General features: G+C 47.4%; 1 protein-coding gene across 1 annotated transcript in view; it reads right to left on the reverse strand.

The window, feature by feature from the left end:
• NKX6-3 (NK6 homeobox 3) overlaps positions 1-20,545 on the reverse strand; it is a 67,381-nt gene extending 46,836 nt beyond the window's left edge. The window contains exon 1 of the mRNA XM_085634044.1: positions 17,764-20,545. Within this exon, the coding sequence (XP_085490170.1) occupies positions 17,764-18,154 (391 nt within the window). The 5' untranslated portion in view covers positions 18,155-20,545. The remainder of the gene's footprint in view (positions 1-17,763) is intronic.
• Positions 20,546-23,712: the final 3,167 nt, after the last annotated feature.

Consider the following 23,712-nt stretch of genomic DNA (forward strand, 5'->3'; position numbering starts at 1 on the left):
TCATAAATTAATGTGTCCTTAACTAGCGCTCATGAAAAGCGCTGGTGTTGCTATATAAGTGTAGGTACGGAGCACCGGAAACCACTTGCTCAAATTAAGCACTGGTAGAGCCACCTCCAGCACATTACAGAATATAATAGTGTCCCTCCACTCGAAGTGCTCTGAGTAGTAGTGGGCCACAGATAGCATATGTGCTTGTACGCGTGCACACAAGCAGGTACACACACTCTCGCGTGTGCTCTCGCTCCCTCTCACTGACAGGGTGGGACCTGCAACATGACCCATCACAATAGTGCAGTGCAGTCCCTAATTATTCAGCCACACTGTGCATGTGAGCGCTTGGCCAGAAAAAAGAATGCAGAGAAAGCTGCAGCAGAGCGCTGGAGTAGCGGTTTGTGTGTCGTGGGAGTTAACTGGAAGGGGCTAAAACTGGAAGGCCCAGATTTTCAAAATCTCACCATAGCGTGGCAAGGGTCGATTAGGAAAGCGTCATATCTACAGACATATGCATGCTATTCTCCTCTCTTCCTAGCGCCGGGACAAAATCAGGCTTCTGAGTGCCATGCACAAACCTTTGCACCATAGTGCAAGGGTGTCTGCGTGAATCTAGCATAGGTTTTGTACTGAAGGAGGCCCTTAAGTACAAATTACTATGCCTAGAGAAACTTTAAAACTTTTCCCACTTCAGGTGCGTGCTGTACAGTGCAGCACACATGCGTCGTGGGAACATTTAGGAGAAATAAAAGCACTACATCTTTCTAACGGCATCTTTAAAGTGGAATTTGTTAATGCAAACCATAGTCTACTATTGTTAGTAGATAGGTTTTTGCAACAAAAACCATGGGTGGTAGCATGAGAACAGCCATGTACCACCCACAGAACGCCCCTTTGATGCTATAGTGCAAGGCAGTGCTAGGCAAGAGAACTTTCCAGAGCAAAACAACTTTTGTGCAGGAAAATAAATAAAACATTTTGCACAGGTTTGCGTCAATTTTTTTAAGCAAACCCAGAACAAAACGTTTCTTAATATGAGCCGAAGTTTGTGAACTAGGTGTAGAGAGATGCATTTAAAGTAAGAGCAGAAATCGGGAAGTTCCTCACTTGTGGGAAGGAGAGATGGATGTGGGAGGTGCACACATATATATTTGTGTGCATGCATGTGTATGTCCGTGTGCATACATGTGGGTGCCATGTTTATTCCTCACTTCAGATAGAGACCTTACCTTGGAACAATTCCTGGTACCTGTGACACCCAGTGGAATCTAGTGGTTCCTATGAAACACAGGGTAATCTTTGCCACACAAGTGGCCATTTCTTTCTTAATATTGGCCCCTCTTGACATAAACGTACTGCTGGAATAACAGCTTTCTTGACATATTTTGGACATGCATGGCATAATTGTGGAGAATCCTGGCATAATGCTGGACACTCGTGTCTTAATGCTGGCTACCCTTCGCATATTGTGTGCATTCTTAGCATTATTGTCTCTAGACCAGGCATAATGGAGGCTCTGGCATAATTGTGGCCATCCCTTGTATATTGTAACCCTCTTTGGCGTAATCAGGGCCACCCCTGGCATAGTGGTGGCATCATTGACATACGTATTCATCTTTGCCCTGATTGTGGTCACCACTAGCACAATGGTGGCTGTAGGAGAGTAGGATCTGCTTCTTATAGTTACCCCCACTTTTTGCTGATGTTTCACTATTTTTCGACTTTAGTCTGTCTGGGCCCCTGCTAACCAGGGCCCCAGCCTAGCTGCTTCCTCTCTAAAATGATTGCATGTACTTTAGGTACACTCCAGATTGGATTCTGGGGTACCCTTATAAGTCCCTAGTATATGGTATACTATGTACCCAGGGCATAGGTACCCCAGGGGCCTACCAGGGGCTGCAGCATGTATTGTGCCACCCCTGGGAAGCCATTTAAAAGGACACAACAGTTCTGCTACAGCAGCCTGTGTAAGGTGGTATATGCTCCCCTTACTGAGATATAGGTTCCCTATATCTCTCCGTATCACTACACATATAAACCTATCAGTCACCCCTATGGTAGGCCTTATCAAGCATGATGGCAGGGTGCTGAGTTTTATGTGAGAGGGTGCCCATGCAAGAGCAGAGCCCCTCTGCAGCCTTCGGAACCTTTATTCCTGGTTTTTTTGTGATGCAGCCAGACCATAAACTCTTATGTGCATTATAACCTCGTGGTAAATGTTAACTTTGTAATGGCTGCACGGAAACATGTTGTGTTACAGTGGCTACCCTGGCATTAAAATGGTTGTTCTCAATATATGCCAGCAATATACCAAAAATGACATGATGTGGCCATCTTTGGTATATTGTCTTTATAAATCTGGGAATGTGCCAAAATCTATGGGAGGGTGCATGGAAAAACATGCTCCACCCAGGGAACGCCTCCAAGTTGAAATGTAGGGTAGCACAGCGCAAGCAGCTGCTATGCGTTACATTTCTTTACAAACCCATGCGTGGCCACGCAATTGAGGCCTCGCATTGCTTTGTAGATTTGACTGAAGCCTTTGCGTTGCCTTTAGTAACGCAAGAACAACGCAAAGGCTTCTTAAATATGGGCTTTGAAGTTTTGGGATTTTCACAACAACCGTTGGCCCTTAAAGGACCAAGATCTCCTACACTCCCCTTGCACAGCGCTGCCAGCTTTTAGCAACATGAAGAGTGTGTAAAGCGCGTGACAGATGTACAGAAATGTTCCCTTTCAAAGTGACATCAGGGTATCCACAGGGTGTGCCACACTCACATTAAGAGGAGCTATTTCTAACATGACAGGAGAAATTGCAAGTCTGACAGAAGCCATTCACACAATGACACGAACATCACCCTTGCATCAGACGTTCCAAGCCAGACAGCAGACATTCACATCCTGACAGAGGCCTGACAGCAGTCATTGCAAATCTGGCTACAGTGATCCAAATCTGAAAATAGACATTCCAATCCAGACAGCAGACATTCCAATCCAGACAGCAGACATTCCAAGCCAGACAGCAGACATTCACATCCTGACATAGGCTTGACAGCAGTCATTGCAAATCTGGCAAGAGTGATCCAAATCTGAAAATAGACATTCCAAGCCAGACAGCAGACATTCCAAGCCAGACAGCAGACATTCCAAGCCAGACAGCAGACATTCACATCCTGACATAGGCCTGACAGCAGTCATTGCAAATCTGGCAAGAGTGATCCAAATCTGAAAATAGACATTCCAAGCCAGACAGCAGACATTCCAAGCCAGACAGCAGACATTCCAAACCAGACAGCAGACATTTCAAATCTGACAGGGGACATTCACAGACTGACACGAGACATTCCAACCTTGATAGGAGATATTCACTGACAAGATATATTTCCAGTTCGACAGCAGACATTCCAGGCCAGACGGCAAACATTCCACACCTTTCAGGAGACAGTTACATTCTGACTGGAGAGCTTTTTAGCTTGTGTGCTGACATCCCAACCCTTACAGGAACATTCAGAGCCTCAGAGGGCGCTTTTCGAAATTGGCAGCAGAAATTCTTTGTGTAACTAAATATTTAAGACTGACAGACAACATTCCAAACCTGAAAGAAAACATTCACAAACAATGACAGTCGACATTTCTAGCCTGACACCATACATTCCAAGCCAGACTGCAGACATTCCAAGTTTCGCAGTGCAATTTCACATCCTGACAACAGACTTTCCAATCCTGACAGCAAATATCTGACAGCCACGATCATAAGCCTGAAAAGACATTTAACGCCTGTCAGGGGAAAATTCCAAGCCTAACAGCAAATATTCCAAACTTGACCTGAAACAATTTATTTATTTATTTATGAGTTTTGCATAGCGCCTGAATCACCCCTGAAGGGGTAGCTCTGCGCTGCGGAAATACGCGAGTAAGCTGACACGGAAGCGTCTAAAACAAAACAGTTTTAACCCCTTCCCTGCTCATGACGGAACCACTCCGTCATGAGCCACGGGCGCCGTGTGCTCATGACGGAGTGGTTCCGTCATGCTGCGGCCGTTGGCGGCCGCTCCGCCCACGCGGCGCTGATTCCCCGCATGTGCGGGCGATTAGCGCGAGTGGGCGGAGTCGTGACGGAACCACTCCGTCATGAGCACAGTGCGCCCGTGGCTCATGACGGAGTGGTTCCGTCACGAGCATGGCGGCGCCACGCTGCCCCCAAACCCCCCCAGCGCCGCGGCAAAATTTGTGCCGCGGCGAAGGGGTTAAGAAGCCTTCTGAATTGGAGATGATCCGGAAATTGCCTCAGCGGAGTGGGAAGCTGATTTCAATACAGAGGAGCAAGGTGCGAAAAAGCTTTCCCACCCATTCTTGACTTCTTCTTAACTCGGAGAACCACTAGGAGGGATTTTTTTCCCGAGCGTAGATCACAAACTAACAGGGACAATTCACAGCTAGGCAGCGCTCATCCACAGCTTGACAGCAGACTTTTCAAAGCGGACAAGAGGCCACCGCTCAAATACATTTCATATTTCCCTATGCTAGCTCACCGTAAATCCTGGTTGGATTTTGGGGTAGCGTGCTACTCGCTGAAAAGCGCTTCAACGCCTCGTCAGGGGTAGTAAGTGCTATATAAATGCAATTACAATACATTTCGAGCCTGACAGCTGACACGTTAAGCCTGACAGGAGAACCTTGCAGCCAGTAGCCGTTTTAAGCCGAAAAGAAGACACTCTCACCCTTAGGGACGGCAGTCGCACACTTTACACACATGGAGCATAGCGAGGGAATTACCTCTGCAGTCTAATCTCCCAACCCATCACTCATAGGCCATGGGGGGGAAAAAGAGAGAAAGGAATTCAATGTGGAGAAAGTCTAACTGCACTTCCATATGGTCAAAATTGATTTCTTTTAATTACAATACTCTGATTGTTCTATTGAGTATCGCCCGCTAAATATGGTACAAGAATATCGAGGACAGAAAATCAAGGGACAAAATATCGAAAGGTAAGCGCATATAGGAAGTATGGATTTACTATTCCTAACACCACATCTACAATGAAGATATATATATACAGCGTAGGTACATAGATGTGTCGTTAGGTATAGAAAATCTTGGGCCAGAGGTACAAAAAATTCTGTTTGCGATTTCCTAATTGCGATTTTTTGCGATTCGCAATTAGGAAATCACAAACAGCTAAATACAACAATGTATCAGACACTGTTTGCAACTCCCAATGGGGTCGCAGATAGACCTGCCTCATCAATATTCAGCAGGCAGGTCGCAATTTGCGAGCCATTGTGAACGGCTACAATTACAGAAAAGGTGGCCTGCTGGGGTCAGCAGACCACCATGTCTGTGTTTACTTTTTAAATAAAGCTATTTTTTTGGTAATGCAGCCCGTTTTTCTTAAAGGAAAATGGGATGCATTTAAAAAATGAAAATGAAAAGCTACCGTTTCATTTTTAGGTCTCGCGAGCCAAAGGCTCGAAGAGACATTTTATATGTGGGAATTTCAAAGTGCTACCCACAGTTTTGGCTGGCCTAAACCTTGAGTGCACGTCACGATCACATGCACGTGCACAGCTGCTCCCACTCCCCCCTCCCTTCTAGCTTTCTTTCACTTTAGCCGCTCTGCTCCACTGCTCCTTCCATTCCCCCCTCCCTTCTCACCCAGCCCTTTGATGCTCTGCTCGATTCTAGCTTTCTTTCACTTTAGCCGCTCTGCTCCACTGCTCCTTCCATTCCCCCCTCCCTTCTCACCCAGCCCTTTGATGCTCTGCTCGATTCGCTGCTCTAGGAGAAGTGGGAAATTGGGTGCTAAACATTTGGTAAAAGTAACGTCCCTTAATTAAAGTGCTTAGACTAAACTCACTAAAGCCTGTTACAGCGCTAAGAAACGGAAGAAATACAATATGAGGCGCTATGTAAAAACAAATTATTGTGTAGGAAATTCCATCCCTCAATTCCGAGCACTAGAGTCCTTGTATTATGCACCATCGACGTGATGAAAACAATGCTTTGGCATGTAAATGGAACATGAATATACATTTCCAATTTTAGTTTAATATTCTCGGCAATTTCCAAGCAGCCATACCGCACTGCCTGCGATCCTCTGTCACTCACTCTAACAGGGGACGAGTGCCCGCCCTCAGTTTGCTGTTGCATGAACCTGATTCATTCCGTGCTGTTGTGCCAGATACCACTGACCCCCCCCCCCAGCGCCACCACCAACGCAGCAGCCCCTGTGTTGCTGCCCCGCTCTGAGCCTCCTAGCACAGCTAGTCCTTTCAGAATTTCACCCTGCACCGACCTTCCCTTTCTAGTACCCGGCCCTTCTTGTGAACATGACCCGGGGTCATGTCCTGATACCTCCCGCCTCTCAGACGCCTATTTTCGGGCGCTGGACAGAGTCGTCTGCGGTGCCAAGAGCCAGCGCCTGACATGTCATCGGAATTCCCTGCATTGCCTCAGGCACCACCAGTGCCCGCACCTCTCCTGGAGCAGTGTGTGTTTATTCCACAGACACACAGTGCAGTTTACACCGTGCACTTCACTCGAGCTGGTACATTTTTTTCAGACAACATTAATCCAGAGGGGTTGGGACCCCAGCAGTTCCTAGCAGCACTTTGTCAATGCAGGGAACTCACGCTGTTCCCTGTATGTAAGCTTTGCGTTGTGACCTAGTGGTGTTAGTTATGTATCCATCATATATCTGTTTTCCTTAATCGTTGTTAAGTGTAATTTTCTGAATTGCAAATCCTACTACATCTCAAAGAATGCAAGCACCAGAATGTAAACAAGCATTTGCAATGCAATAGGTCTCGCAGTTACACGAGTTAAAGCTATTGGCATTGTAAATGACAATGCCAATAGGCATTGTTATTTGCAATGTCAATAGCTCAAACTCGCGTAAATGCGAGACCTAATGCATTGCAAATGCTTGTTTAAGAGTAGGCAGTGGTCCGTGGGACTACTACCTGCTCTTAAAAAATGTTCGCTCTCACATTCACAAAGGGAAAGGGGTCACTTAGGGACCCCTTCCCATTTACGAATCAGTTACCACCAACTTGAGACTGGTGGTAACTGCAAATATTTTGCAACCACGTTACCGGTCGCAAAACATTCCTACATACCAGTGCGACTCGCTATTAGGAAGGGATGCCCTGTACTCGCCCCTTCCTAATAGCGACTCACAAACCCTATTTTGCGAGTTGGTAATAGGTTACTGACTCGGAAAATAGGGTTGGTACATGCCAAAAAGCATTTTACTGGTTGCAAACAGCCTGATGGTCTGTTTGCGACTGCTAAAATGCTTCGTAGATCTGGCCCATAGACTTATGTGCCTGTTGATATTTCTTTTATATTTTGCCCTCGACACTGTGTCCCATCGGTATTCTGGAGTCGATATTCATGGTGCACACACAAGACCCCTTCAAAGATGAAATGATTGGGAACATTAGTACTCATTCATATGGAGGGCTGGTCACTTTGAATTTCTTGCATGAATTGTCCCTCACTTTTCCCCTTTCTCCCCTCATGGGCGATGAAGTGTACTAGTTGGTGGCATTACATTAGATTCAGTGGGCTCTATCATACCACCCTGTGGCGTCCAGCATCTTTTTTAAATAAATGATAAAGTAAGGTGGCTTAGGGGCACACGATAATAATCTGCTACTCTTAACCCCATCACCTAATGGTGACAGGGCTTAATGGCACTAATTTGTTTGGTAGATTTGCCACCAGTTTGGAAACCTGGACTAAGACCAATAATGCCCTAAGGCAGTAGGTTAGCCAGTGGGTCATGGGCACTACTGCAAAGAAGGGAATGCGCTCCCTGACTGCTGTTTGAATCAGAAAATTCAGCTGTAATCAGGATTTAGTGGGCCCCAGTGCCGCTGCACCTACTGCACCAATGGAAGGCACGCCCCTGTCCTAATGGCATAAGGACACCTGAGACAGTCTCAACACATCTTCAGTGAGTGTCAGGATGAAAGGGTTGCTGATACTCGGTGGAGCCCATGACCAATTGTTGACACTCACCTCCTCTTCTCATGTGTCCTTTCCTCATGTGAAAAAGAATGTCACATACCAGTAGAATAATACACGGACCGAAGATCCCCACAATCTAATCTGGAGGGGGTGAGAGGTGAAAAATATAGTATGCGTCCTCGTTTTTATTTTAATTTCCACAACAAGGTATCTTATGCTCCAGGGAGCACTTTGTGTAATTCTCCTTTCGGGTCATAGGCTAAAAATACCTCGAAACACCAAAGTCTCCCTTTTATTCACGGTGTTTCTGATATGATTAAAATAATAATAGGGGGTGTCTATGGAGATAATGATCCTACACCCTATCTGAAAGCGTCAACATGTTTCAGCCCTATATCAAGGAGGCCATTGGGTCCAGGGCTTTCGTTAGGACTCGGAAACTATGCCCCAGAATAAAGTCTTTCTCTGTCAATTAAACCTAACTCTGTTTGGTCAGGACAAAACACAACATACAACGCATTATCTGGCATGCAAGAAGGACAGTAGTGCTCTTATTTTGATCAGGTTCCCCTTTTGGATTTCCCTCTTATATACAGCCAATAGGCCAGATGGGAGGAGTGCGGGACATGCCCCTGCGATCACACATTCGCCAAGGGCAACATGACTCCTATCCACCAGCCTCATCATCTAAATTCTAAAAGGGCTCAATGTAATTGCAGGAACCAAATAACCCCAATGGGATCTGAAAATCTAGAAAGTAGGAGATTCATTGATTTTCTTACTGTTTTCTTACCCTATAATAGCCCAACAATCAACAGAACCTATAGAACATAGAATCAGACACGCATGTAACATTGCAAAGATATGTATAATCATGTAACCATTTACTTCATTCTCAAGCATTCATCTACTTACCCATGTACCCACGCAAACATTCATCGATCATTGGCCCAGTCATCTACCTGTGTGTGGATGCATGTATCTATTTAGCCATGCAGTCAGTAAATAAATATGTACCTGCATGCACATTGTCTGTGGTTTTCTTTTTCCATGTATGTGTGTGTCTGCATGCACATTGTCTGTGGTTCTCTTTCTTTATGTATGTTGCTTGTAACTTAATGAGTGTCTGTCTGCTTGACTGGTCTGGAAATACTGGAGCACCTGTGCTTGTGTTTTCCATGTACTTATTTATAGTCATGTAATTTTGCACTCCACTCTTGAATACAGAAGCCTCCATTATATCATACTATTCACCCTCCCACATTATGAAATATTCTCTGATGACTTTCTAATCTACAATGTTCTGCACTGACTTGCTTCTCTCTCACAGGACAACCTAAAGCTCAGTAGGCTTCCTTCTCATAGTCCTCCATACTCATGCAACAAAGCTCACAGGTTTGGTGAATCACATATTATCACCAATCGAGGAACCATGCAACTGCCTAATCAGTACCCGCTTGACAGACTTACAGCACACACCTAATACAGACCTGATAGGCCATAATCAGGGCCACTAGAATTGTGCGATTAGACGGCTGCGGAGTTCTTAGCATAATCACAGATTTTCTACATTTCCCACATAATCCATCATCTGGAATATGACTCGTTACAACGCGAGCAATTACTCCGCGTGCCATTACAACGCGGTCGTTACAACGACTGCGTTGTTACCACGCAAAGCCATTACTGAGCAAGTCATTACATCGACTTGCAGTAGATGACGCGCTGACATTAGAAATGTATAATTTACTATTCCAACTCCAGCCTACGTAACAGTAGGGAAGGTGTTGGAATAGTAAACTATACTATTTCTAATGTTATCACGCCATCTACTGCAAGTCGATGTAACAACTTGCGTAGTGATGGCATTGCGTGGTTACAACGCGGTCGTTGTATAATGACCGCGTTGTAATGGCATCGGGATGTGATGCCCGCGTTGTTAGGGTTGTTTCCCATCATCTGTTGTATAATCTGCAGATTTCAGCAAAATACATTTTGTTCCTAGCTCAAACGGATCAGAAGTAGCTATTTGCGTGGCAACACATGTTGCTGCTCAGTGGAAGGCCCTTTGCATAGGCTGACTGGAAACCTTTCTGTTGCTTATTTCTGTATTTGGGTGTCAAAGTGGTACTAATGAGGTGAAGCATTTGACCACATAGTGTTAAAGTGTAAAAATTCCAAAGTAATGGGGTAATACTAACACTAAATGTGCCTCATTATGCCTCATAACTTCCCTATTTTTGTCTCAAAATTTACCCAACCCTGCCACATAATTTGGTCCTGCCTTGCCAGATAATTCCTGTGGCCCTGACCACAATCAGCTTTCATCAAAACCCAACAGCACTTTCCATCCAACAGCACCATTTCCATACACCTTTCCATTTGCACATATTATTTGCTTTCCACAAATAGAACACTTGAGACAGAACTTTGACACCCTCAGCCGGGCCGCACAGCATCAAAGTGTCCTAGTTGGCAAAACACCATCTACTCAACAGCAAACACACCCCTCACCACAGATACACTGAAGAAACATTCAGATAAAGTTATTGCCAACATACCACCCCTCACACATACATTTCACAATTCTGATATATCTGACTAGTGACGTCTATCTAGAAAATAATCGATCCAGACAGGGCAACGGACAGCCCTGGACTACTGACCGGGTTCTATGAAAAATGATGAATTATTCCTGAAAAGCCATTCACAAACAAAACACCCTTCAGGCATCTTTGTCCGGATCAAACACATCTAACTTTCACATTAACCAACACAAAGCATTAATGTACTTGGCTTTTGGCAACAAATGTGGATAACCACATGCAACCAATCATAAATAGCATTTAGTCGAAACGCCCGAACGGTATGATAAGAACGCCCAGTTAATTGTATTTATTTATTTGAGAGTTTTATGTAGCGCTGACTAGACCCGGGGTATCAGAGCGCTTTACAAGACACAGCATTAAAAGAAGAATTCACCCCTGACATAGTATTACAAGAGGGAAAAAAGATCAGTACAACATAATATACGTATCTCCATGAGTCTCAAATAATCCAGCACTGTCCGTCAATGTATAGATGCTGAATTGGGTCAGATGACACTGAAAGTGCTACAAAGCCATACTAGTGATTGAAGGGGCTATACAAATGTGGATAACATAATATAGTAGCGTGCCAGATTAACTGAACCATGGAACACTTAGGACAGCAGGTAGGTTGCCAGTAGCGGCCAATGAGTTGAAAGAGTGACAGGCGGGGTGAGGTGGGGAAACAGGGACGGGGAGAAAAGTAATAATTTTAAAAAACACTTACCTGCTCGCCGCATCATGCTCCTCGCTTCTCCAGGCACAGGCTCTCAGAGTGCACTGCGGCCAATCCTCACCCTGCTTTCATGCTGCTGAAAGCCACTTCAGGATTGGGCTGGGCACCGATGATTTGCGCTCCTACACAGACTGGGAGCCTGTGCATGCTCTCTCTAACCCAGCAGTGCAGCTGGGTTTGGAGACATCTTCACTGCACATGTGGGTTTGGCCGGCCTGAGAGGGCTGGCCAACCCCACATGCGCAGTGAAGGCAGTGCCCAACACTCCCCCTCCAGCATGTCACCACCCTGGCCCCGCCCCCAAGCCTAAGCTCTGAGAGAAAAATAAAACAATAATAAACAAGACTTTATGATCATTTTATTTTTCATTTTTTCGGCTGCTGGCAGGTGGGGCGACGCTCCTCTGCCACAGAGGAGGAGCTGCTGCTGTAGGTTGTCCTGTATATCTATGAAAGCACAGCATTTTTTTGTGATATGCCCAGTTTGGGAGGAGCCATTCTAACTTGTCACTGTTCCTCCTCAGCCTCACAGAATCCTTTTTAGCTCAACTAAGGAGAAGGGATGTAGGGGCTAAATCATTGTTTTCACAATACGGAAATCAGAAATCTATTCCTGGCTTTGTCACTCAACAGACAAGCTTGTGCTCCTTAGCAATTCACCGTATCTATCTATGTCTTCGATTGTGAATAAGTGGTGTATATATAATCAAGTGTGCTGACTTGTACTGTCGCATTGGCGTACTTCGGTCACATCCGGAAGTGGGAGCCCTCTTTTCAGAGAGAGCAGTGAGCACTTCCTCGGGGACCATCTGCCAACTCGCCTCTGTCTTGGATAAGTAGACGATCCGCACAACGCGCATAGAAAACTAGGGCCCATATTTATCTTGGTTTTGCGTCGCTGTTGCGCTACGTAAGGGGGCGCAAGGACCACGCAAAACCTAAGTGAGATTTATTAAGCCACACAAGGCCACCTAGCGTGGCCCTGTATGGCTTAATACATTTAGGAAAGCGCAAGGCAATACAAATCGCTGCCTTGAGTTACTCTGCCCCAGGGAGCCATTCCATGGGTGGAGCATGGGTGTTACCGTGCACCCACCCATGGATTTTAGTGCATTCCCAGATTTACCATTAGTGGTAGACCTGGGAATGCGTCGAAATGCTACGCATCCCCAAGTGAGGCGTAACGAGGAGAAATATCTTTATTTCTCCTAGTTTTTCCTATTTCTATGTGTGCTGCATACTAAAGCTCACATAGAAAGAGGAAATTGCCTCTCAGGATTGAAGTGCTAAACAGGGGGGCCTATGCTATGTCTATGCACATCCCAACTCAATACATATCGAGGGTAGCAATTATCCACACAAAGAGTTCATCTGTTCCAAGCACTTTAAAAAAAGAGTCCGTCGAGTGGTGCTCCCATGGTAACAGCACCCAGCCACCTAGGGTGCGCGATTCTGTTCTGTAAGACTGTCTGGGCAATTTGAGAGGGAGGTACCGAAGCACACACTAAATTATTTTGCGTAAATTCCTTGATAATTAAATTGACGTAGTCACAGGATCGAGTTACTCTAATTCATCCGTTTATTAATTACACATTTCTGTGCATGACAAAAACAACTTTCTCCATAGTAGCAGCCGACACGTGTTTCGTCTGCAGGACTTTTTCAAGGCTAAAAGTGCCAACATTCCAAATATGCACACGATTGCAAACAGCACATCTGTTGACCTTCATAAATCCTTCAAATCCCAGGCCAGAGAAAACTAAGTACGAATGAACTTTGTACTAACGAACACTCAAGGAAGCAACCCCGGCCGTGGCACGTACGTCACATAGGAGTTGCTTTATTACTTTTTAGTTACATTAACCGTATGTCCAAATGGGCCATGATAAGCCCGGTATCCGTAAACTGTTCATTGGTACTAAGGTCATTCATACTTAGTTTACTCCAGCCCGGGATTTTTCTGTAACACCCTTCCCTTTCCACATAACCCTCCTGTAATGCTGTCTACTTTTTTCTATCAGAATACCTGCCCTCTTATAACGACCCTGTCTCTCCAAAACTCCCCTCTCCCTCCACCGCTTCTCCCTTTAACACTCCCCACCCTTGTAGCACTCTCAACTCCCTCAAAGTCTCTCTTCTCCCCTCTCCTGTGAGACTTTCCTCTCTGCTAACGAGCGCCCCACCATATCCCTCTGCTCTCCCTCTAACCCTCTCTTCTGCCTCCAAGACTCCCCTCATCATGCTCGTTTCCCACCAACACTGCCCTCCCCATGGAGCACTCTCCGCTCCGCCTAACGCCCTTCACTGTCTCTCTAACACTCTACCCTCTCCTTCTAATACTCGACACTCTCCTCTAACACCGAATCTCTCTACATCTCTCTCCCCTGTCTCTAACACTCTCCTCCCCTGTAACGCTCTTTGCCTCTCCCTGTAACACTTTCTCTCCCCTGGTAGCACTCTTTCTCCTTTTCTAAAACTCTCTTCTCTTTCCCGATAACACTAGCTCTGTGTTTTTCTTAACACTCTTTTACCCCAACACACTCCTAAAACTCTCCCCTCTGATATTTTCATCTCCTTATAACACTCTAGTTTCCTGCGGACACTCGCTTTCCCCTAAAACACTCTCCTTTCTCTCTAACATCCTCCCTTTCTCTCTAACATGCTTCTCTCCCTCTAACACACTCCCTTTCTCTCTAACACTCTTCTCTCCCTCTAACACACTCCCTTTCTCTCTAACACTCTTCTCTCCCTCTAACACACTCCCTTTCTCTCTAACACTATCTTCGCTCTAATGCCCTGCCCTGCTCTAACACTCCCCTCTCTGACTCACTTTTCCTGTAACACTTTTTCTAGCACTCTACCCCCTCTCTTTAACACTCTAATTTCCCTCTACCACTCCTCCTTCCTCTTATGACACTGCCCTCTCTCTTTGACACTCTACCTGCTCTTTATAACATGTCCCTATTTCTGTAACTCTCTTCCCTCTGCCTGTAACATGCTTCCCTTTGTCCCTCCCTCTGTACCACTCTTCACTCGTCCTGCAACACACTTCTCTCTCTAAACCACACTGTTCCACCTGACTCTAACACTCTCCCCTTTCTCTGTCATACTCTCTCCTTTCTCTGTCACACTCTCCCCTTTCTCTGCAACACTCTTCCCTCTCTGACTTACTCTTCCCTCTCTCTGTCACATTCTCCCCTCTCTGACGTACTCTCCCCTCTCTCTGTCACACACTCCCATTTCTCTGTCACACACTCCCCTTTCTCTGTCACACTCTCCCCTTTCTCTGTCATACTCTCCCCTCTCTGACTTACTCTTCTCTCTCTCTGACTTACTCTTCTCTCTCTCTCTGTCATACTCTCCCCTCTCTGACTTACTCTCCCCTCTCTCTGACACACACTCCCCTTTCTCTGTCACACTCTCCCCTCTCTGACTTACACTTCCCTCTCTCTGTCACATTCTCCCCTCTCTGACTTACTCTCCCCTCTCTCTGTCACACACTCCTCTTTCTCTGTCACACAATCCCCTCTCTGACTTACTCTTCCCTCTCTCTGTCACACTCTCCCCTCTCAGACTTACTCTTCGCTCTCTCTGTCACATTCTCCCCTCTCTGACTTACTCTTCCCTCGCTCTGTCACACTCTGCCCTCTGACTTACTCTCCCCTCTCTCTGTCACACTCTCACCTCTCTGACTTACTCTCCCCTCTCTCTGTCACACAATCCCTTTCTCTGTCACACTCTCCCCTCTCTCTGTCACACTCTCCCCTCTCTGACTTACTGTCCCCTCTCTCTGTCATACTCTCCCCTTTCTCTGTCAAACTCTCCCTTCTCTGATTTAGTCTTCCCTCTCTCTTTTACACTCTCCCCTCTATGACTTACTCTGTCACACTCTCCCCTCTCTGACTTACTCTCCCCTCTCTCGGTCACACACTCCCCTTTCTCTGTCACACTCTCCCCTCTCTGACTCACGCTCCCCACTCTCTGTCACCCTCTCCCCTCTATGACTTACTCTTCCCTCTCTCTGTTACACACTCCCCTCTCTGATTAACTCTCCCCTCTCTCTGTCACACTCTCCCCTCTATGACTTACTCTTCCCACTGTCACATTCTTCCCTCTCTGACATACTCTCCCCTCTCTCTGTCACACACTCTCCTTTCTCTGTCACATTCTCCCCTCTATGACTTACTCTTCCCTCTCTCTGTCACATTCTCCCTTCTCTGGCGTACTCTCCCCTCTCTCTGTCACACACTCTCCTTTCTCTGTCACACTCTCCCCTCTATGACTTACTCTTCCCTCTCTCTGTCACATTCTCCCTTCTCTGACGTACTCTCCCCACTCTCTGTCACACTCTCCCCTCTCTGACTTACTCTCCTCTCTCTCGGTCACACACTCCCCTTTCTCGGTCGCACACTCCCCTTTCTCGGTCACACGCTTCCCTTTCTCTGTCCCACTCTCCCCTCTATGACTTACTCTTCCCTCTCTCTGTCACACTCTCCCCTCTCTCTGTCACACTCTCCCCTCTATGACTTACTCTCCCCTCTCTCTGTCACACTCTCACCTCTCTGACTTACTCTTTCCTCTCTCTGTCACACTCTCCCCTCTCTGACTTACTCTCCTCTCTCTCGGTCACACACTCCCCTTTCTCGGTCACACACTCCCCTTTCTCGGTCACACACTTCCCTTTCTTTGTCACACTCTCCCCTCTCTGACTCACGCTCCCCACTCTCTGTCACACTCTCCCCTCTATGACTTACTCTCCCCTCTCTCTGTCACACACTCCCCTCTCTGACAAACTCTCCCCTCTCTCTGTCACACTCTCACCTCTCTGACTTTCTCTTTCCTCTCTCTGTCACACTCTCCCCTCTCTGACTTACTCTACCCTCTCTTTGTCACACACTCCCCTCTCTCTGTCACACTCTCCCTTCTCTGACGTACATTCATTCCCCTCTCTGCCTTACTCTTCCGTCACCCAACCGCACTCTTCCTTCTCCCTGCCACTCCTCTTTTTCGCTATCATGTGTTTCACTACCCTGTAACAATCTTACTTCTTCCACTCTTCCCTCTCCCTATAACGCCCTCCCTTCTCCACCACACTACTTCCTCTCCTTGCAACTCTGCCCCTCTGTCATACTCCTTCCTCTCCTTGCAAAACCCGCCCCTCCGTCACTTTTTCCTCACATCACACTCCTTCCTCTATTGTAACTCTGCCCCTTCATCACACTCCGTCCATCCCTGTAACACTGTCTCTTCATCACACTCCTTTCTCTCCCTGAAATACTGGGCCTCCGTCACACTTCTTCCTCCCATCACACTCATTCCCCTTCTTGTAACTCTGCCCCTTCATCAAACTCCTTCCATCCTTGTAAAGCCGCCCCTTCCTCACAATCCTTTGTCTCCTTGTAACACTCTCCCTTCTTCATCACACTTCTTCCTCTCCTTGTAACTGTGCCCCTCCGCCACACTTCTTCCTCCCATCAAACTCCTTCTCCTTGCACTCTGCCCCTTCATCACACTTCTTCTTCTCCTTGTAACTCCCTCCCTTCTCCATCACACCCCTTCCTCTCCTTGTGACACCGCTCCTCCATCACACTTCTTCCTCCCATCAAACTCCTTCTCCTTGCACTCTGCCCTTTCATCACACTCTTTCCTCTCCTTGTGACACTCTCCTTTCTCCATCACACTCCTTCTCCTTGTGATACTGCCCCTTCATCACACTTCTTCCTCTCCTTGTAACTCTGCCCCTTCATCACACTCGTTCCTTTCCTGTAATACTGGCCCTCCATCACACTTCTTGCTCCCATCATACTCATTCCTCTTCTTGTGATACTGGCCCTCCATCACACTTCTTGCTCCCATCACACTCCTTCCTCTCCTTGTAACACTCTTCCTTCTCTAGCACACTCCCTCCTCTCCTGGTACCACTCTCCCTTCTCTAGCACACCCCTTCCTCTCCTTGTGACACCACCCTCCATCACAGTTCTTCCGCCTCCTGTAAGGCTCCCCTCACCCTTTCAAGCTCTTCCTTCTTCCTGTCGCATTCTTCCCTCTCTCACGCACACACGTCCTTTAACACACTCCCCCTCTTCCTGTAACTCTCTTCTCTTTATTTGCCCTCTCTTTCTCTGCAATTGGCTTTCCTCCCTCTATTACAATCTTCCCTCTTGCTGTGATAACCTTTCCACGTCGCTTTCTCACTCTTCTCTCTCCCTGGCACACACTTCCTTCACCCTGTAAGACTCGTCCCTGTCTCTTTGACACTCTTGCCTTTCCCTGTTAACTCTTCCCTGACTCTATCCACTATTCGCTTTCCATGTTCCTCTTACCTGTAGCATTCAGCCCTCTTCTCTGTTACAGCCTTACCTCCCAGAACAACACCTCACCTGCTACTACCCATCGCTTTATTTGCAGTCATTTCTTTTCTAACCTTCCCTTTGACCCACATCGCCTGCCCACACCCCCAGGCTCACTCACCGTTCGAGCACTGCCGACCAGGACTTCCTCCTCGCCAGTCCTGCCTGGTTTCTCCCCAGCAGGTCCGTCCACGGGCCGGGAATTCGCTGCAGCCCTTCGACATGTTTGTCGCCTGTGGCCCATAGTACACGCCCTGGGTACCCAGGCCTCCGAAACTGCCCACACTTGGATACCCGGCCAACAGGCTGCCATTGGGTGCAGGCAGGGGCCTGCCCAGAATGTCGCTGATGCCATGCGGCGTGCCTGCAGCCAGGTGGGCACTCAGGGTCTGCGGGCTAAGCTTGCAGCAGGGGTTGTGTGCGGAGTACTGGTACATGGGTGCCTTCATCTCCGAGAACTGTGCCAGAGAGGTATTGTTGAGGACGAAGGTGCCCGGCATGCTGGGTTCCATGGTGCCCGCTACTGGGCGATACAACAGGGAAGGTTCAATTTAAATCAATGAGCAAGTCCACAGGTGAATCGAGAACATCCTGTGTGAGGGGTGTCACAAGGATTCTGCCATGGAGTCAGAAGAGGCTGTGAAGAATACGATGATCTATGATGTGATCTAGTTGATCCCACATGCACAGTAGCACTTCTGATGTTAGAACAATGTTTTTGGTTAAAGGGTTAAAGATAATGAATAGAAAGCCAGCGGTCCTATCACAAAGTTAGGGCTCCTGGAAGATCGCCGTTGTTCCAAACAGGTTTCTCGATGAAGGGCCACTTTTCTCAGCTGAGGGATCTCAAATGAAGTCTGTTGTCACCTTTTAAGGTCCACGTCTACACAGGATGATAGATCCCGAAGGACGGACAGTGTCCATGGTTGAAGATATCCAATAGAAGGCCTGGTCTCTGGTTATAAGCTCTGTGTTCCTGAAGGGTGGCCACTGTTTCCAGCTGAAGTTTCCTGATGGAAGAACAGGGGATCCCGTTCAAGATTTCCAATGGAAGATCAATGTTCTCAATAGGAAGTCAGTGTTCATTTTTGATGCCATCTGGTGTGTTTGAAGTTTCCCAATGGAAGGACATGAGGATTTCCAAAGGAAGATCAACGTTCTCGATAGGAGGTAAGTGTTCCAGTTGGATGGCCTCAGTTTCTGATTGAAGTTTCCCAATAGAGGTTTTCCTAGTTGGAGATTCAAATGCTAGAGCAGGGTACCAAATAGGTCAGTGTCCCTTTGGAATGACCATCATTCCCAACTGAAGTTTCCCAATGAAAGGGCAGTGTTCCCAATAGAAAGTCATTCTCCCTGTTGGATGGCCACTGTTCCCAGTTGAAGTTCCTGTTGGAAGGATAGTGTTCTCGGTTGGAGGTTTCCGATGGCAGAGCAATGTTTTCGATAGAAGGTCGGTGTTGCTGTTGGTTGGTTGCTGTTGGACGGTCTCTCTTATTGAAGTTTCCTGATTGAATGACAGTGTCCTCAGTTGATGATACCCAATTGATGGCCAGTGGTCCAGTTATAAGGTTGGTGCGACTATTAGATGGCTTCTGTTCCTGATTAAAGTTTCCCAATGGAATGGCAGTGTACTCTTTGAAGATACCCAATAGAGGGCCAGTGGTCCGCTTAGAAGGCCAGTGTGCCTCTTGGATGTCTTCTGTTGACAATGGATGTTTTCCAGTGCAAGTACAATGTTCTCAATTAAAGATTCTTGAGCGCAGTGTTCCCTTCTGATGGTCAGTGTTCCGGAGTGAAGAACCATTCAAAATCGAATGTCAGTCTTCAGGTTAGACGGCTAATGTGTCCAGTTGAAATTTCCAGTTGAAGTTCCAGTGTTCATAGTTGGAGTTTCAACTTTGAAAGGAAGCAAATTTTTCCCTTTAGAAGGTAGATGAACCCATTGGAAGCCTAGCACTCCCAAATAAACGTTCCCGATGTAGAGCCAGTGTTCCCACCAAAAGTGGAATGTTCCCCTTGCCTCTGTGTACCCTGCGAAAAGATACCTTTGAGGTGATGGCCTACTGCCCTGTGACGACTCACAGCCGTGATATCTTCCAATCAGTTTTGTGACCTGAGTCTTGCCGGTCTCTCACTGTACTTGTGTGACGTCATTGAGTTCTGTGCTCTCTTGGGGCTCTCCCAGTTCGCTAACATGGAGTTGTTTGCTCTCTTCTATTTTCCTGGTGCTGTGTTCCAACAGTGCTGGGCTGCCTTGCTTCTTTTGTACAGAGTTAGTTGTCGCTCGTCTGGCCCTTGCAGGTTTGCACTATGTAGCGTGCTCTGCAGAATATTTGACCCCCACCTGGTCCTGTTCACTATCTTAGGGCTTTCTGTGTTGGCGGTCCTTCTGTTTGGTGCCCCTATAGTCGCTTCTGTGCAGTACCAGGAGTTTGGGCTCCTAGTAGGTACTTATGTCTCTGGACCTTGACTGGTGATGGATGCTGAAGAAGGGGGGCAACTCAGTTTTGTGGGGGGTGGGGGTACTCTTGCGCCCAGTGCTGAACCATCAGTGTCCAAACCCCAGCTGGTGCTGCCTCTGAAGCTCCTGTCTCTCTGCCCCCTTGTGAAGTTGTATAAGGAGGATGGGTAGCTCCTGAGCTGCGGATCTATGGGCGCCTGGTCTTAGCACTTGGCTTTACTACGCAGCACCTCTGCCCTCTGCCCTCTGACCCAGCTATGTCCCACTCAGGTGATACAGCTCGCTTCAGTCCCTGCCTGGAGCTACCTGGTGGTCCAACTCTCCATGGACGCCTGCCTGGCAGATCTCCTTCGGGCCCTGATGCCTGATGGTGCCGCGCTTTCAGATCCTTGCCCGGTGATGCCTTCTGGGACCGCGCTCTCCGAATCCTTCCTTGCCTCCTGCCGTCCCAGTGCTACCTCCGTCTCCAGACCCTAGCTTGATGAAGTTTGACCCGGTGGGCTGCAGGCTCCTCTGATAAAGCTCAGGTGCATTAGTCCAGCGTGCTGCCATTGGCCGGGGCGCGCCTCCTTGTCTGTGTGCGCAGGGCGCGCCATATATTGGCTGATATCAGATTAATGGTGGATTGATAGGTTAGCAGAACATTCATACTTGTCGGGTGTGTGGTGAGGAGACGAGGGTGGGGGCGTGGGGGAAGGATAGGTCTCCGGTGCAATATGTTCCCCTCACCGGCCATCATCATTGTCAGGTGTGCGAGAGTGGAACCGGGAGCAGTGAAAAAAGGGGACTATTATGGAACACACATACATATAAATATATATATATTCATACATATATGTATGCGTGGGTGTATATATATATATATATGTGTATATATGTATATATATATACACACACACACACACACACACCTATGGAATTTTCAATCTTAACTATATCGCTTCCATGAGTATACTCTGTGCAGGGTAAGAAGGTCGGATGCACACGTCGCGTGACATCTGAGGGAGCCTACCTACATGAAAGGTTTTTTGCTTTTTAGTGACCCTTGGAAACGTGCATCCCCAAGAATGAACGTAGGGATCAGGAAGTGTCCTCCTGGGGTTGTGTGGAGCAGAAAGTTCCGGGTCGGGGGGCAGGGGGTGGGGCTGGATTTAGAGACCTGCACGTCTCGCGTTTGACGCCCTTTGTCCGTCTGTTTTTGATTAATCGATGAGTCGATAGATTATACGTCCTGTGTCCGTCTGTTTTTGATTAATCGATGAGTCGATAGATTATTTTTCCGTTCAGATCGTTTACTAACCCACATGCGGACGTATTCGCTCAGACTGTCGTTCAAGTGTTACAACGCGCACGTTTTATCCTCACTCAGGTCGAAAAGGAAGAGCTCTGACGCAGGTTTACAAATATTAAATCGGCATGGTTTTGCCATGCGGGAGAATGGAAAGCCCTGGTATGGCGGTTTGGGGTGGGGGGGAGGGGTTCCTTTGTTGAAAGCAAAATCCAGATTTTAAACCAACCGACAAACGGCCACACCCCATTCATACTGTACGTGCATAGCCTACATTCAAAGACCTTCTTCCTTTGCTCAATTGCCGAATGTGGTAATACCAATACATGACTGGCACGTCGAGAGCCTGAAAATAGTGACCCCAAAACATCACCAGTGAAGCGGCCACGTCAGTGAATGTATTTTAATGTGAACGTTTTTCGGCAGACCAGGTTTAAGCGGCTGCTTGTGGTTTTCATTTTAATGTGTGGCAAATTATTCTATTAAGACACACAAAAAGCACCTATTGGCTGTGCCAGTGCTTGTTTGCAACAGTAGGCACATACACACTTTTGTATGTTTTTTACATGTCATTTGTTATGAAGTATGTTGCAACGTTTTTAGGTGTTTTGTTAACCAGCACAGGGCTTATTTTATTAACCTTAGAAGAATGAATGCCTGAGCTGGTCACAACACAACTCACATCTGTGATTTCAAGTTTACCTTCAGGTCACTAACCACAGAGCTCTCTTACTAGATTTTGCTGGTATTTAAATGAATTATTTGCTGGAAAAATCAAGGGTTAAACGAGTTCTATACAAATATATGTGTACACACCAACTCGGGTGCTTGATGCACTTGCTGGAAATTGGTGTACGATCAGCCGGTCATGTTTATGAATCGTTGTAACATTTCTTAGAGGGTGAATGTGCCTGCTGCGGAGCACGGTCGAAAGCCTGCAGCTCACTTACTCGAATCCTAATAAGGGAGCACAGTGGGTTCTTGTGTGGCCTCCAGGTGGATTATGTGCCAGCTGCAAACATCTGCACGCAACTAGAAATGCATAAGTATTATTCACTGGAGGCCTAACTCAAACGTTTATTGTTTTTAGGGGGATTGGATGAACAGCATTTACGGGGACACTCTTCATGTTTTTCTCATGTTCTTGTATCATCAGACATATTTTCTTTGAGAATCCTTTTTTTGGGAAAGCTTGAAAACCTCGATTTGTTCAATATTAGGTCAACACGTGGGGCCTGTGTATCTTCATTTCCAATGATGGCTAGCTGAGTAAAGGGGAAAGGAGTAGTGGTTGAAGTGACTGGCTGGTCACTGTTCTAGTGTCTCTAAGAGTTTGTATTTACCAGCCACTTTCCAAAGACTGGCATCTAACATCACCCCACACCCATACATCACAGGTGTCACCAGCCAGGTGACCCTGCTAATGAAAGGGGACGGGCGCATATGCCCTGGGCAAGTTCCAGAATGTATGCCACTGTGTCTGCGTGGTTATTATAAGTGCATGGGGGCCTGGGGCCAGAGCCTTAAATTGGCGATGAGCCGGTAGGGCCCGTGCATGAAGCAGCAGCCTTGAAGGTTGTTGTGGGAAAGTGTAGCCTGTGCCATGGCTCCCCCGCCAACAAGCTGCAAGTGGTATGCAAGGAAGATGGTGCCCGCCCTTGTAAGACCATGTAGCAGCTGAGTGCTGTGAGCCTACGCCAGTACTGAGCATGGTACCCCCGTATACAAGGAGGGACGTGCTGGCCAAGTGTTCCGCCTGTCGTGACCCCTGTGAGGCTGTTGCGGATCAGGCAAAGTGGCTGTCAAGCTGGCGGACATGAGGTGAGCCCGCGGGGTGGAGGAGGTGCAGTGGAGCTGTGGCGGTCCCCTGGAGTAATAAGGGGTGGAGTGCCAGGTTGGGTGCATGGATCCTTAATGCAGGAGCTGACCGGGAGCCCTACCCACATCTGAAGTGCCAGCTGTGTAAGAGGAGCGGCGTGCGTTGGCACCTGACAGCGGAGAGACCCGTCTCACGTGGTGCAGAATGGGAGTAAAGTATCGCTATCCACCTCGTGTAGGAGGCACCTGCCTGGTACTGGCTGGTATTGCAAGAGACAACCCCTGTTAGGAAGTGAGCCACGGGGCACATCACGTACAGAGTAGGTGTTGATAGCGCACCGTGAGATGGCAGACTCAACTGGTCGTTGAGTACCGCAAAATCCATGCAAGTTGCGGCGGCCTGGCAAGCGGAGGCGGCAAGTTGAGATGCCTGCCAGCAGGAGGCCCGAATCGGCGTTCCCCAGCCCTGTGCTACACAGCATATCCCCAGTGGAAAGGGGAAG

The sequence above is a fragment of the Triturus cristatus genome, chromosome 11, assembly GCF_964204655.1.
Source record: "Triturus cristatus chromosome 11, aTriCri1.1, whole genome shotgun sequence".
NCBI lineage: Eukaryota > Metazoa > Chordata > Amphibia > Caudata > Salamandridae > Triturus > Triturus cristatus.